Genomic DNA, 16218 nt, shown 5'->3' on the forward strand with positions numbered 1-16218 from the left:
GTACATCGAGGTTGTATTTACTCTAGTCAAATGAGTTTGATTTAAAAGGTCTCATCAAACCAGCTGATCATATCTTATTGTGTAATTTAGTGAACAAATGGATACAGAGAAGAAAGTGGATAACTCTAAAACATATTGGAGTAAACACACATTGGAAAACTTCAATAAACTAAACATTTCTGTTTGTTCATGTAAGAAACAATGGTGTTTACCAATAAAAAGGAAGTATATTCAGACGCTGTCAAATGCATCCAAGTCCATCATGTTCTGTGACAGACAAAAGCCGAGAGCTCAAAAGAATAAAACGAAGCAGCTTTGTTGAATTCAGCCTTTCTGTTATCTGCTAAATGTCTCGTGGTCTCCTGCATTTTCGCAACCTGAATTAAGCACAGCTATGTCCTGACATATAACTTCTTACATCACTATGCTCTCACAGAGTTCATTCAAAAACCTCATTGATATGAAAAATAGCTACCTTGAAGTCTTCTTCCCTCAATAACAGCTTCCACACAGAAGAATGTTGTCATTGCAGTGCACTGGTGACCCAATCTTGCAATATTAAACATCACAGTATTTCTTTTTAAACTGAAGTCAGATGCAGTTTTGACACAGTTTGTCATATATAAAATCTTTTTTCTATTTGTGAAAACACAAAAAGTGAGTATTTTCAATGTTTAGTTTTTGTTTGGTATTTGAACAACCTTAGAATGAGAAAACTTTGAAAACTGGATTTTATATGGAGTATTCAAACTTGGACTAAATTATAGTAGCCTGATTGATAGTCTTTAAAACACAGTTTATGATGATTTTGGCTACCCTTAAACCTTTACTTTGTTTGGAAAACATTTGAATTCTGAAAATATGACAGAAATGTGTTCTTGTCTCATTCTTGTCTAGTGCTCATGTTCTCAAAGTTGTGCACAAACTCAGCAAAAAATTGGATTTTTGAGTTTTAAGCTAATCAGTTACAGGGCCGATAAAGCTTTATCTTGACCGATTCAGGCCGGTTTCCCTGTGCATCGCTATACAGCACCTAACCACATGTTTTCAGAATATTCCGGCAGCAGTTAATAACATGCTTTCTATAAGGGGTTTTGAACACTGCTTTAAAAGCAGTACATTGTTAATAGCCCTTTGGTGTTCGTCAGTGTTGCATTGTTCTCTTAAAAAAGATTAGACCAGTTTGTCTACTTTTTGTGTGATTCTTGTGCTGACACCTGAGGAGTGTTGACACTCCTGCCGGGGCCGGTGTGCCCAGCAGCTGCCCGGGAGGTGTAATAGGTTGTCTTACAGAGCACAGACAGGAAATGAACCCTGGTATCTAGCTTGAATCAACCACATCTGGACTCAATTATTCATCCGAGTTGTTTTTGGCTGGTGATAAATGATTTAGTCTCACTGCTGACACCATTTCTCATGTGCAAATATAACTATGGTGATGCTCAACATAAGAAAAAAATAGACATTGAAAAATATTCTATTATTACACCAATGTATTGATGTTGTAAAGACGCAACCCTGCAAATATTTAGGGTGTGTAGCCTTTACTCTTTTTCTTGCTCTAAAGTTATTCTCTTTATTGTGATAAACTGTGTTTATGGTCCATAAATCCACACAGTTCCTTTTGTACTTTCAAAACAAAGCAAACACATTATTATTCTTATCTTGACACAACGATCTAATGTTGAAACTGAAGTACTTTCCTTCACTTGTACACAGGGTGGAGAAGGGCAAAAAACATTTAGAGTCCAACTCAAACACTGGCATTTCTGGCGTGACCGCAGGAGAACATTTAATGGCTCCTTGGAGGCTACGAACTGTTGACAGTTAATAAGTCATAAAATTTCCCCTTGACGAGGATGCTAGATTCCATTGGCAGGGTACACACAACAAAGAGCCGGAAAGAACATATCTTTGCAATAGATGTGGGCTGGAATCTCTCAACAGCTTCAGTAGAAATCTCTAGAGCATGTCCTGACTTCAGGAGTGATTTTTCTCTAGAGTACATTGACTATTTTCAACTGTTAAGGAAAATGGAACCTTGAGAATGGAGACAGATCACTGAAAATGACTGACCTTGATGTGAACACCTTGTATGATTGTATTCGTCATCTGTTTTTCTTAGCCTTTGGGTTGTTTTCCATTGTAACGGCACACAGCAGGGCGGCTGTGCTGACCTGTGCTGTCCTCCACATTTACAGGCTCGGCTGTGATGAAGGGAAATCCTTGACTATGTGATCCCTCACCCCTGATGAGGAGGGTTCTCAATTACAGCTCTAGGGTCCTCCAAAGGGCCCCTCTCCGCTCTTTTACCATCACCACTATTAAACCGCTGCAAAGGATATCTTCCCTAAAAATTAATAACTATTTTCTGAGCCAAACTATACCTAAGCCCTCCTTTCTGATTTCCTCAAAATACCTAGCAGGACTGAAAATTCATTCCTGGTATTTATTTGTAAGAAATAGATTGTATAATGTTAACTGTGTGTATTTAGTCTTTAACAAAATCATTGGAAGCATCCCTGCACCTCTGAACTAAACCAGAATCAGAAACAGGGGATGTGACATATACCACTCCTCTCTCATGTGCTGGGATCTCCTGACATCTGATTGATAATGTTGCTTATAACACGACTTTCTTTTTAACTACGAGTCTTGATAACATACAAAACATATATTTATATTTAATATAAACATATGTTGTTTCCTATCAGCTCCTTATGTCAGTGTTTTTTTGACAGGCTGTGACAAAAACCTTTTTGTCGTGAAAAAACAAAATGAGGCTGAAATCTTGATTGAAAATCAGCCCATTAAAATTATTTTGTAATTGTGGCCCTTTTTTAAATCACTGTGAGGCTGATATTCCTCTTTCATAAAATACTGCTTCTGTTTAAACATAACATTGTCTTTCATATAAATTGAACACATCTGAGATGTTATTTCAGTTACTTACCTGTACCATTGTCTGAGAGAAGCTTATATGTAATAGAATGTATAAAGCTGCAGCTTTATTCCTCTGCTTGTCTTAAACTGGTTTAGGTCCATGTTTAACATTTGTTCAAAAGTCGAAAGTACTAAGTTCATCCAGCCATCAGAACATAATGTCTAAAAAAAACCTCAAGAGCTAGAGCTGAGGCTGTGCAGGCTTCTGTTGGTACTTAACACGATCAGGTTTAGGACTGTTCTGGTTTCAGTCCAGTCTGATTCTTTAGCAGAACTGTTTGAATGCTACTTTTAGATGGGTTTTCAAGTTTACTTTGTATAGTCCTGTTTACATACTGGTGATGCCATTACAACATAGATGGCAACATACCTTACCACTGTTGAACAATACTGTTGTTTAATTCAGGTTCTTTCTCCGCCGTAGCTGTAGTCGACTGTGAAATCATAATGTTTCCAAATAGCGGGAGGTCAGAATATTTTGAAAGTTGTATTGGGGAACACTGTTCTGCATGTGTACAGATTAAACCCGAATACATGTTAAATACAAGGCTCCATCTATTTGGTACACATGCATGCTAAACCGAAAGGCCCATACATAAATATGCTCGCTGTGTTTTGAAGCTTTTTGCCACCTTCCCTGTGTCACATAATGGTTTGACCCTAGTCTATGTTTGATTTGTATTAGTCGCATGGTGTAACAAACTGCTTTCAATTCTATACGATGCTTTCACATCTCTCAGTGAAGAACAGACTGCAACAGAGCTGCTTAGACAGGTGTCTGTGCTGCGTTTCAAGACACGAGGTTTAACAAGTCGACTGGGAGGCGCAATAAGCCAGCTCCGTGTTGATGATGAAGTACAGCTATATGTTGCGAATAAAGACAAACTCACACAGCTCCTCCTTAGAGCAAAGCCAACAAAGTTTTAGCTGACTCCTCAGCATCCCTGGACATCCACAGAAGAAAAGTTCTGTTTTTTGTGTCCTGTGGGGTTGAAAGAAGAAAATCTATTTACAAAAGTAGGAAAATATTTTATCACTAGCAGCAGGGGCAGGAGTGTTTTAATGACCTGATCCACAGGCCTCTGGCTGGCTGTGGGCTTTCCCAAACTGCACCGAGCTCAGCGATCTGCCTGCCAACCCTTGGGGCAGCATTGAGATGAAACAGATAAGATAATTGTCTCTAATGAAACCCAGATTTCTGTGTATGTCTGGACCAAAACTAACTGGGCCATTTTTTCTCCCTTTTTCTGACATTTTTTTTGGAAGGCAGGGGGTGGAGGTGGAAGGGAGGGGTATTCCGTATTGATCTCGAATTCGAAGAGAGACGCTGTAAGTTAGTCGGTAATTCAAACCAGAGCTCGTGTACCAGCCCGTGGAGCTTTGATACCGTTTGAAGTTCTGCAAGCGAACACGGCTCCATCAGCCCGCTGGACCCTGTTGTCATGACAACTCTAATTATCTTCTTTTACGGACCTGGTTTTTACACAGGAAGGGAGCCATTATGTTCTTTGGGCATTTGCATCTCTCTGGGGCAAGTGTTAAAGGTCAGGGAAATGAATGAGGGAGTTTCAGTTTTTAAAATGTCCTCCATTCCGAGTAACACTTCAGTTACATTTTGTTTGCTTGGAATCTTAAATGAAAGCTCCACATCATATAAAACAATACATATTTTATATTAAAAAATGCATGAAGCAATCAGACTCTTTTGAATCAGCATGTTTTATTAATGGTTCAGTTTTACCCAAGAGCAACAGGCATCAAATCGCAATGCATTATTTATTCTTTTAATGTGATAACACACTTGCAATGCAAAGCAAACACAGGTCTGTTTTTCTTGACAGGTTTCAAGTTTTGTTCAGTTGTCGTTGGTGGAAAGACACGTGCATTTCTCTGGAAAATGTTCTCCAGCACCAGACTGACTGAAAAACAGCAAAATATGGCTGGAAAGTGAATTGCTGCTGTCACGTGAAAGATTAAAGATGCCTCTGATGTCTTGTTATAGCTACAATATGTGTATTTCCACAAAATAGGATAGGGACAGCCTTTGAACATGAGAATTTGGTTTACTGAATCAGGAACGTATGTTTTATTTTCTCTTTCATATACTTCAAAAATGTCCACCAATTTAATCTGGCATAACATGTAGAATAAATCTAAAACTGGTGAGGTTATTTAAACTTTGAGATATTAGGATTATTAGGATTATATATGATAGACCAACACAAATTAGCACATAACTGTGAAATGGAAGGAAAATAATTTTTGTTCTAATAAAAATCTAAACGTGTGATGTAAATACGTTTTAGCTGGGATTACAGCTGGAGGTCATTCGCCTAGAGACTGAGATTTTTACTCAACCTTGTAAAATTGTTCAAGGTCTGTCAAATTGGATGGAGGGCATCTGTTAACTGAAGTTTTAAATTATTGGCACAGATGTTCAGCTGGATCTAGGTCTGGATTTTCTCTCTAAATAATTAATATGCTTTTATATCTAAACTGTTTGATTCTATCTCTGGCTGTATGTTTAGTTGTTCGGCTGGAAGGTGAACCTCCACCGCAGTCCCAAATATTTATGGCCCCCTACACATTTTCTTCCAGGATTACCCTGCATATAGCCTCATCCATCTTCCCATCAACCTGAACCAGCTTCTCTGTCACTGCTGAAATAACTCATCCCCACAGTATAATGACACCATCACCATGTTTCATTGTGAGGATAACGTGTTCATGGTGATGTGCAGTGTTAGTTTTCTTCCCTACATCTAGAACGTTCAATTTTGATCTCTTGTGATTGTGGCTTTCTTTCTTGAATGGTTTTCGTCTTGTCACTCCTCCATAAAGGCCAGATTTGTGGAGTGCACGACTAATATTAGGCTCGTCAACAGATTTTGGCTGCCTCTCCGTTTAATGCTCTCCTTGCCCGGCCAGCCTGTCAGTTAAGGCGGAGCTCTGCGAGATGTTCAGTACACGGGATATTATTTTTTAACATAACCCTGTGTAAAACTACTCCACAACTGTATTCCTGATCTGTCTGTTGTGTTTCTTGGTCTTCCTAATGCAGTTTGTTCTCTGATGTTGTCAAACAAACATCTGCTGCCTTCATAGAATAACTGTGTTTATGCTGAAATTAAATTACACACTGTTGGAGTTTGTTTACTAAATAGGGAACTTTTAAAGGCATTGGGGTATCAAAGTAAGGAGGTTTCAATACAAATGCATGTCATACTTTTCTGATTTTTATTTGTAAAAGTTTGCACTACTTTGTGTTGATCTGTTAGGTAAAATCCAAATAAACTACACTGAAGTTTCCAGAAGCAAAAAGACAAAATGTGGAAAAAGTTCAAAAGGTATGAAAACTTTTGGAAGTTCCTACAATTTTGTGAATATTTCAGCTAAATATGAACATACAGTAAATAATATAGTTAGGGAATCAGTGGCTGAAAGTAAAGTCAGTTGTGGTGCTGATTTTATCAGTCTGTATAAAGAAGCCTTAAGTGGTGCCGCTTTGCCAGGGGGGGTCACAGATAGCTGCGAATCAAAGAGGGAGCCAGAGGTTGCCCAAACAAATGGTCTTGCCCCTGCCCCTCATGTAAAACTATCTGCCAAACACCAGTGGTCCTCTTTGAACTTGATTTAGCACTAAGGTCACAAACAGCCGGTCATGTGTTGAGAAGGATGAGGCCAGCAGCCTGACAGCATGCAGATAGAGGAGATAAATCGCAGAGGCTTCACAACAGGAGTGTCCTCCTTCAGAACTGTGCTGGGATGTTATTTTAAACATCTTTAAAGGGATTTTTTCATGTTCATTTTGTATACATATATATTCCACATACGTAAAAAAGCCAACGTTTTATGTAAGGAATTTTCAAACATAGTTATTTACAATAACATTTGGTCATGCTGTAACAATTTTAAAAAGCCATTTTCAAAACACATCTGCAACCACAATCACCATCATATTAGCATTGATACGACAACTTTAAAAAACAATACAATCGACATTGCCGGTAAATTTTGCAATACAGAGTTCATAATCTCTGCACGTTGTTTGTTCATTGTTAACAAACACAGCAGTTTCTTAAATTGCAGATGTGCCTGTGATTTTTTGGACAGCTGACCTGCAAGTGTTGCTATCAGTAGACTGAGGGGTCTCCATCCTTCACTGAAACTCCTCCTAGGATGTGATAAAAATATATATAATGAGTCAAAACTCAAACACAAGATTAAAACCAGGAGAAAAATTATTTAAAAACTACACATCAGGTATTGGTCACAGCTCTATTTTAAGGAATGTTATTAGAGGAGCTCAAAACAGAGATTCTGAACGTACCTAAAGGAACATAAAAACGCCACGTATTTGTATCTTAGAAGATGCAACTTTTGACTTTACAGCTCGAGCTGGGCATGTTGTGTTGTGCATTTACTGCAAATCAGTAAAGTTAGTTAAACACATGGGGTTGTTTTAACTAACCGCTATTTATTGTTAATATTATCTTTATTATCACGTATTTTTTTGGTATGACTTTTTATTCAACGTTCATTGTTACCCGAACATCAACATGGACAAGCAACAAAGTTTTCCACTGATATCTAATTTGATTTTCCCCGCTTCCCCATGATGCCACTTCCCTGCCAGGAGTCTAATTATCTGAATGAGAGGAAAGTTAAAATGACACAATGGGAATAAGGAGATCTTTGTAACTCTAGGTAACAACACATCAATTATCAGCATGACATTAGACTCCTGGGTCTCACTGCTGCTGGGGCTGGTGGGCCAGCAGGTTAATGAAGGCAATGGGATTAATTCCCAGGGAGTCGAGCGCCTTTAGGGACAGGAACAGGGATGCTGGATCATTAGAGGCCTGTTAACCCCTGGGGGCAATATGCAAGGACTGCACGTTTTACTCCATCGCCTCAATAAGAGAGAGATTGTGCTCTGCATGATTTCACATTCAAGAGAAGACCACTTAGATTTTAAGCTTTTGCTGGTTTTGTGTTGGATAATTATTTGTGGCAATAATGTTGCAGATTTAGAGCTATAATAGTTTATATTCATGTACATAAAGAATCATTCTTTTGTGAAAATCTGTCAAAAATCAGGTCTGAAAGATCAATCCTTTACCTATTAGAGTGAATGACTCAGTATCACATTTAAATAAGCAATAAGGAGATTTAGGAAATATTTACAAATAAAAATAATTAAACAAAATCATGGATTACTGTTATTATCGGTCACTCTAAGACTTATTTCCTATGGATTTAAGTTAGTAAGAGAAACATAAAAGCAAAATAAAACAGATATCCTAACAATGATTTGACAATTTATGTGTCTAAAGGAAGAGTTTTCTGAGAAAGCCCCGAACATTTAAATATTATCTAAACTAACTTTAATCAAAGGTTTTCTTGACCTCTCTCTGAAGTTTATGGAAGGGTTGTGGCCTGATTTTGGGTTGTGATATCAAACCATAACTTGGCATGGGAAGTTTGGGAGCAAAGCAAAACAAAGATGGAGGAGTTCAAATTGTTTAAGACACCTAAGGTCTCTTGACCTTCCAGTTTCACATTTCAGCCAGCATAGAAATATCAGCACAACCAGTGGTGTTTCTGGCTTAAACTAATATTTTTAGATAGTATTTGACTTCGGATTGCTCTGGAAACAAATTCAAAACAAAGAAAATGTTCCTAAACAAAGTAAGGGATGCAGATTATATCAATGTATGGGGAAAAATAAAGCAAAACTGACTAGGAACTTCATACAAAAGTACAACAAAGGTAAGAAAAGAGTACAATAAACAAAAATGACAATGAAAATCTTGACAAGGATAAGTTCTAGTTCTGGCCTATTGGACGAGGCTTCTTGTGGTACTGATCCTTTTAATGTCGAATACAGAATCACAGAAATCAGCTGCTCTCAAGCTACAATAACCCTTGTACTGAATAAAAAGACTCAGCATTGTTCACTATTTAATGTTTTGACTAATTATGTGGTAATTCTGGATCATTTTAAAAGCCAGTTGGTCAGTCATTTTCTACCGCTTCTTCCATAGTGGGTTGCAGAGAAGCTGGTGCCTATCTCCAGCAGTCTGTGGGCAGGAGGAGGGGTACACCCTAAACAGGCCACCAGTCCATCGCAGGACAACACACAAACAACCATGCACACACTTGTTCATACAGAGACCAATTAATCTAACAGGCATGTCTTTGGACTGTGGGAGGAAGCCGTAGTACCCGGTGAGAACATGCAAATTCCATGCAGAAAAACCCCTGGCTGGGAATCAAACCCAGGACCTTCTTGCTGCAAGGCAACAGTGCTACCAACTGCACCACCGTGCAGCCCTTTTTATGTGATATTTTATGATGATAAAGTTATATCAAAAGTGTACGAGATATATACATTTGCAGGCAATTGGGGAAGAAATTTTATTATAACACTTTAGGGTCATAAAGACTTTCACACAAGAGCTTGTTGTGGTAAACTGTAAAATAGGTCAATTCTCATGTGCTTCTGATCACTACAATATTCTAGAATTTAAGAGACCTTGAATAAGATACAAACTTTCACATAACAACGGCGGTGGTGGCAGTGGTAGGTGTTCGTTGTGTAACTGCTGGGTTGCTGGTTTGAATCCCTGATCTGTCTGTCTCAGGCGTTGTGTCCTTGGGCAAGACACTTCACATGCCTTGCCTGTTGATGGTGGTCAGATGATGATGGTGAATGTATGTATAAATGGGGGAACGACTGATTTTTAGTGAAAAGTGCAGGCCATTTACCATTTTATTTAATCTGTGTATAGAAGGACTGATGCTTGTATTTTATGACTTATACAGCTCAGTTTCCAACCACTACTTATTCCCTCAGGAAACACTACTTTGTGTTTCATGCTAAGACCAAGACTACAGTTCCACCACGTCCTGATTGAACATAAACAGAAACATTTGAAATCATTGCTTTGGACTCCACTTCATCTGTATGTTTATACTTCCTGTAAGGGGCCCTTTATTTATGGACAACTGAAGAGCACAAATAATCATCCCCCTCAAGTGAAAGATCTGCTTTTATTATCTGCAAAGTTTTTCAATGCCTTTGTGTACACTCATGCTGCCTTCTGATTGCCTGTTTATTATTCCAGCGTATCTGCTGAGCCAATTGGGAGGAGAGATCTGGCCAATTCCTAAAGGTGCCAAGCCTTTTTTCCAGCCCCTTTCCTGTCCGTGACATCATTGTGTATACCTCTGAAATACACCGATCCATGTCTGTTCTGCAGCCTGGGTGGCACACATCACACAAAATAAAGGTTAAACACAAGGTGCAAGCTCTGTGTCATTTGGACGTCCTGGATGCAGTCAGGTCACATACCAGAATCTTGCCGTCACTTTTTTAATGACCTGTGTGCTTCTTTCTGTGACTTGTTACAGTTACAGATGAAATCACTCATTTATTCAGCGTAGCGTGTGACGACAAGCCTCAAACCAGCCTTTAAATCGACGCTTTGGAATTTTTCTGATTAACGAAACTGTTTGTTTTGCTTTTGGTGAACAATCGTAAGATTTTATCTTTTCAATTTTGTGTGCAATCATTTGTCGCAAAGGCAAGCTTATTATACAAAGGTTTTGAAGTGTTTTACATTGGCTCACATAGAATGTCATCTTAATTCATGTTTCTGGTCAGTTTTTGGGCAATTCCCTTCTAAAAAGCAAATTTTAGAGGCTGAAACAAGTTTTGCTTTTACAGAAAAAGAGGCATATGATTTATTTTAACTTTGTCTGAAGTAAAATAAGCAACTGAACTACAACAACAACAAAACATTTCTGTTATTCGGCAAAATAGTTTTGAGGTCAAACAGACTGTCATATCTTTTTAAAGGTTTATTCTCACATTTTTGCATAAATTGTGTTCACTGCACATTACCTTCACTTTTAAATATAAAGATAGGAAAAATGTTTTTACAAATAAATCATCTTCAGACTAATTGCATGTGTATTGCAGTTAATTTTTCTTTGGGTTCCTATAACAACTTTATTTTTTCGAAAATAGGTGTGACCCATGAGATTCTGAAATACACTTGCGCCTCCATATAACGAGTGATAAAACTTTCCACAGCATTAAGTATGTAACTGTTTAAACTGAGTAATTTTTCAAAAATAAATACAATAAATTTTAAAAAAGCTAATTTATTCAGTGTTTTACACTCACACACCCCAAGGGATTGAACAACAAAGTCAAGTTATCCAACAACGTGTCATTACTTTATATGATCAGCAGTTTGCAATTTATGAGCTTTGAATGCTTATATTTAAATGTAAAATCAAACTTGTGTTTTTTTTCACTGCAAAGCATTATTTCTAGATCAAAAGAAAGACCCATATCAAACCATATGTTAGGATATATACAAGTATGCTTTTAAAACTCTTTTCAAATCTAAAAGCATGCAAAGGTCAGATGGTCGATGGTGGACAGGACTACAGAAATTGCAGGATATTTTTTAGTGTTGATTTACAACCAAGTGGATACTTATTCTTCATTTTTCTGTATCTTCTATCCAAAATAGTTTCAGTTGGAAACACTGAAGGCAGCACATGTATAGACAAACTTTTTAAAACTTTATTATTATTTCAGTGAGAGTGGTGTAGCTTGTTTAACTTATTTTAAGTGTTTTAAATTTTTCGTTTTGTTGTGAACAACAAATTTTTTTTTCATGTGTTTAATAAAACAGGATACACCTGTTTTATCACATTGGTAATTTATCCAGCAATCAACAGAGAAGGTTTGCCCTGTTGCTGTCTGTTTCTGTTTAGCCTCTCATCTGTTTTTAGGAGCATTTTTTCCTGCAGCTCAATTTCTCAAATATCTACTATCCCTCCCTTGTTAACTGCAAGTACCAACCCCCCCCCCCCCCCCCCCGAAAAAACAACAACAACAGTAAAAAAAAAACAAAAAACGATTAAATATATATAGTATTTTTTGTTTATTATTATTATTTTATATTTCTTAATGAATCTCAAAATGACAAATCGGTAGGTCCACACAATGTGCTTTACACCTGCTTCATACACCAGCTGGGTGCAATCATAAAGACATTAATTCCTATAAATGAATAAATAAATAAATAAATAAATAAAAGTTAATAATCTGTTTAAGAGACTTGAGATTTCTGAACTGTTAAAGTTATTTTCTAATAATACTTGTGAATAAGTTGCTTTTGGGAAAAAAGTACAAAATATTTGTCGCTGATATTTTGTAAGTTATGCGTCATTAATAATAATAATAATAATAATAATAATAACACTTGTGGTTTAACAAAGAACCTTAAAGTTTAATATATTTTTTTCTTTTAAATATAAAAATGTTGGGTTTTTCAAATAAATGTGATATTTAGGTAACCATCTATCTCTGACAGCTCTGCTGTAGTGTGCGTCAGGCTCTATGCATCACGCATTTTCTTTTCCTGAAAGGTTGGATGATAAATTTTTGCCCCGTTTCTCCCCTTTTAGGGCCTCCTTCCTCTTCCACACACAGACACACACACCCTGTGAAGTAGCTGCACTAGACTTTGACTGGAGCAGGACCCTGAAGTGTTGGATTCTTTTAAAAACATCCTGTCCTTCATTTGCGCGTTTTGCTTTACAGCCAAACAAACAAGCAAGTCCCTCATCCCTCACAGCCATGAGCAGCGGCAGATTCTACCTCTTCTTTCTTTCCAGCTTACCTTTAAAAAAGCCAGTCAGATCCGGGTTGTTTCCTGGAGATATTCCCTTTATAGTCCACTCCAATCTCGAATTTGCTCAGATTATGTGAATGTGGAGCTTTAAATGTTGCAGAACCAGGGCCGCGGTGTGGAAACCGAACAGCTCGGAGCTCTCTCTGCAGAGCTGTGCGCTGCACGGCGAGCCTCTGCACACTCTGAACATCTGCTCATTTCACGTGACTTTTTTAAAAATACTAACATCTGTTCTAAATAGGTTTCATTCTGCGCCTCTGCATCGTGTCAGTTGCCAACTCCTCTCTTCTGAGAGAAGGGGAAGGGACGTTTTTTACATTGCACGAGGGGCTGCGTTTAAAATGGATTTAAAACGAAAAATGTTTATACCACCGAAACGGCCAGGAAAGTGTATGTTTTCCCATCAGTTAAATTCCCATCCGCTCTCTCAGTCCTCGTCCGTGTGCTTTCTCTGTGTTTGTGCCTTCACGTACAGACTCCCAGCCCGCACCTTCGCGGCCTTCTTGGATTTCAGAGACATCTGGGAATTCCATACATGCCTCGCGAGCCAATTACACACCTACAGCCGCGCGCACACGTTGATTTGGACAGCAAGGAACATTTTCTCAGATCAGCAGAGATCAATCACGGTGCGATAACAGTGGGCTCTGAAAGATTTATTTACTGACAATAATCGGGAGTGCCATATTTGTCAAGGGTGTTGCGCATGCGGATCTCTGGGTTCACACAGAAAAAAATAGGCCTACTGCTGCTAAAAACTTTTAGGCAGGATAAAATAAAGCTCCTGGATGTTCAGCAAGAGGCTAAAAGAGCCACTAACAGGCTAACATGACCTTAGTATAACTTACTTATATTGGAGAGCTGCAGGCAGAGACTTTAATCCAAGTATAAACAAAGCGAGGAGAAGAGAAACTGAAGAGGCTTTCGGACCTTTATTACAAAGTATCTTTGTAAAAGCAGGGAACTTTTTCTGCAACAGTGTTCTTAGTAAAACTGTTTTTTTTTAAAAGTTGTGACAAACATAACATTTATATTTTTAGATTTGGAACTCTAACATACAATGCGTTTCTTTCAAGTTATTGTTATTATTTATTTATTTTTTTTTGCTCAAGAGTAATGGATGCATTTAACCTAATTGGTGCATTAAAGTGCACGGTGATGCCATTAGATTTAATTGAAGTATGCAAGTGAAAGAATAGTTCACATCACACTCGCCTGAAAGCTTTATGATTTATATTCTCTGTGTAAATTTCAGTGTATTACTTAAAAAATAAGAAAAGAAAAAAACTTGAATAAGAAAAAAAAAAGAGTCAAAGTGAATACCTTCCATCTCTTTTTCTTTATTGCAAAAAATATACAAACATTTACAGAAACAACATGATAATATAAAAAAATGGAATGTGTTTTTTTTTGTTTTTTTTACTTCTTTTCCATTCCAGACACAGGATTTATTTCTCAAGGTAACAGGTTTCACCAATAAATAAATAAATGCATTCTGAAATTTTTTCCTCTCTTTCTTTTTTTTTTGCATAGGTTAGCTCCACAACGTCAGCCGTCAGTCATGCAATTTGATCTTCACTGAAATAAGTCCAAATGGGTGCATTCAACAAAGTAAAGAAAAAATGAAAAACTACATAATATGTTTCCAACATTCCTAGTCAACAACACTGAAGCTCATCAACATGGGGCCCCGGCCATCGAGCTCCTCTCTCTCCTTTATATATATATATATATATATATATATATATATATATATATATATATATATATATATATATATATATATATATATATATATATATATAATGGTCCCCATGCATGCAAAGCCTCATAGTCGTCTTTGGTTTGAGTGATCCCATGTTTCCAGCATTGGACTCCAGAATGTCCCTTCAGAATTTCATAAGCAGATTCAGCAGTCACCTGTAATTTAAACAAGGGGTTATTCGACATGAAACTTTGCAGAAACGCAAACTAAGTTCCGAACAACTGAATTTCTAGGTTGCATTAAAACTTCACAATAATTAGAAGCCTTTTTATTTAATTTTGGGTCATGCATATTAGTGGAACAAAACATAAGCGTACCATTTTGGGCAAAAATAATAATAAAAAAATGCTCCAGATGTTAGTGAGATGTAGACATGGACCAAGCGCCCTCCATCCTCCACACGGAGAAAGCGTAGCTCAGTCTCTCATGAGCCACATAGCTGCAGCTTGACATCTTGGAGTCCAGCTCATCGCTCTGCAGCACCTGGCAGAGGAAGTCGATGTACCTGGCTGCGAGTTTCAGGGTCTGTATTTTGCTCAGTTTGTCCGATGGCAGCGTGGGGATGATCTTCCGCAGAGCCGCGAACGCCTCGTTGAGGGACTGGGTCCTCTGTCGCTCCCGGACGTTGGCCATGACCCGCTGCGACTGGAGCTCCTCGAAAGACTGGGGGCTGCTGCTGCCGGACTTCTTCCCTCTTTTCCCCGGGGTCGGGCTGTCCGAGTCGTCCCCGCTTTTCCTGCTCGTCCTCCGCTTTCTCCCGTTGCCTCTCTTCGGCTGCCTGTCCGGCTCCCCTTCGCTGTTGCTCAGGCTGTCCACAGGAGAGACAGGGGAGCTTCCCGACTCTTCCCCCAGATTTTCCTCAGACATCTCCCACCTGAGAAGACGTAGGGCCAGAGAGGGCTCCGAGAATTCACTCCCCTCTCATGAGAAGTCAGGGAGATGGTCCACCTGAAAATCTTCCGCAAAAAAATCCATAAATAGGTTCCTGGAAGGAAAAAACTCTTCTGTTAGTTGAGAAACTTAAGAACTTCTTATAGGCTACATGGAGTAAACTTTTTTTGTTGTTAGGGAGAACAGGATTGGCTGAGATGTTGAAATGTGCGGATTAAGGGGCGGGAACATCCGAGAAGCAGAGACGCTCCGCACAAAGCTACAGTTTCTTTGTTAAACTTTCTGAAGGCGCATCTTAATAAATTTGAATATCACAAAAATATTTAGGCGATGAAAAATGTATCTCATGTATTGCTTGATTCTTTGTACACAAAGTAATGCATAAGCCTTTGTTTCTGTTAATTTAGATGATTATGATTTACAGCTAATGAGAATTAAACATTCACTTACCCAGCGAATAAATACAGGGGTTGGACAATGAAACTGAAACACCTGTCATTTTAGTGTGGGAGGTTTCATGGCTAAATTGGACCAGCCTGGTAGCCAGTCTTCATTGATTGCACATTGCACAGTGATGGTTTGGGCTGCCATATCATGGCATTCCCTTGGCCCAATACTTGTGCTAGATGGGCGCGTCACTGCCAAGGACTACCGAACCATTCTTGAGGACCATGTGCATCCAATGGTTCAAATATTGTATCCTGAAGGCGGTGCCGTGTATCAGGATGACAATGCACCAATACACACAGCAAGACTGGTGAAAGATTGGTTTGATGAACATGAAAGTGAAGTTGAACATCTCCCATGGCCTGCACAGTCACCAGATCTAAATATTATTGAGCCACTTTGGGGTGTTTTGGAGGAGCGAGTCAGGAAACGTTTACCTCCACCAGTATCACG

At 38.4% G+C, this 16218-nt stretch overlaps 1 protein-coding gene and 1 long non-coding RNA gene across 3 annotated transcripts in view; both read right to left on the minus strand.

Moving 5' to 3' along the window:
• The window catches only part of LOC124865527, a 31077-nt gene extending 18084 nt beyond the window's left edge, over positions 1-12993 (minus strand). For both annotated transcript variants that reach the window (XR_007037615.1, XR_007037616.1), the window contains exons 1-2: positions 12651-12993; positions 7062-7117 (exon numbers count right to left, since the gene is read on the minus strand). This is a non-coding gene — a long non-coding RNA (uncharacterized LOC124865527). The remainder of the gene's footprint in view (positions 1-7061; positions 7118-12650) is intronic.
• A 1434-nt stretch (positions 12994-14427) lies between these two features.
• On the minus strand, positions 14428-15446 carry twist1b (twist family bHLH transcription factor 1b). Its single transcript, XM_047361485.1, has 2 exons — positions 14745-15446; positions 14428-14582 (listed from the first exon to the last, which is right to left on the minus strand). The coding sequence occupies exon 1, from the start codon at positions 15292-15294 to the stop codon at positions 14785-14787; it is 510 nt and encodes a 169-aa protein (XP_047217441.1). The 5' UTR covers positions 15295-15446; the 3' UTR covers positions 14428-14582; positions 14745-14784.
• Between the last annotated feature and the right edge of the window lie 772 nt (positions 15447-16218).

Source organism: Girardinichthys multiradiatus, chromosome 3 (assembly GCF_021462225.1).
Source record: "Girardinichthys multiradiatus isolate DD_20200921_A chromosome 3, DD_fGirMul_XY1, whole genome shotgun sequence".
In the NCBI taxonomy this organism is placed as follows: Eukaryota; Metazoa; Chordata; class Actinopteri; order Cyprinodontiformes; family Goodeidae; genus Girardinichthys; species Girardinichthys multiradiatus.

Bases quoted from the DNA above. Each gene is read 5' to 3' on its own strand.
- twist1b (XM_047361485.1), bottom strand. From the start codon at position 15,294: ATGTCTGAGGAAAATCTGGGGGAAGAGTCGGGAAGCTCCCCTGTCTCT.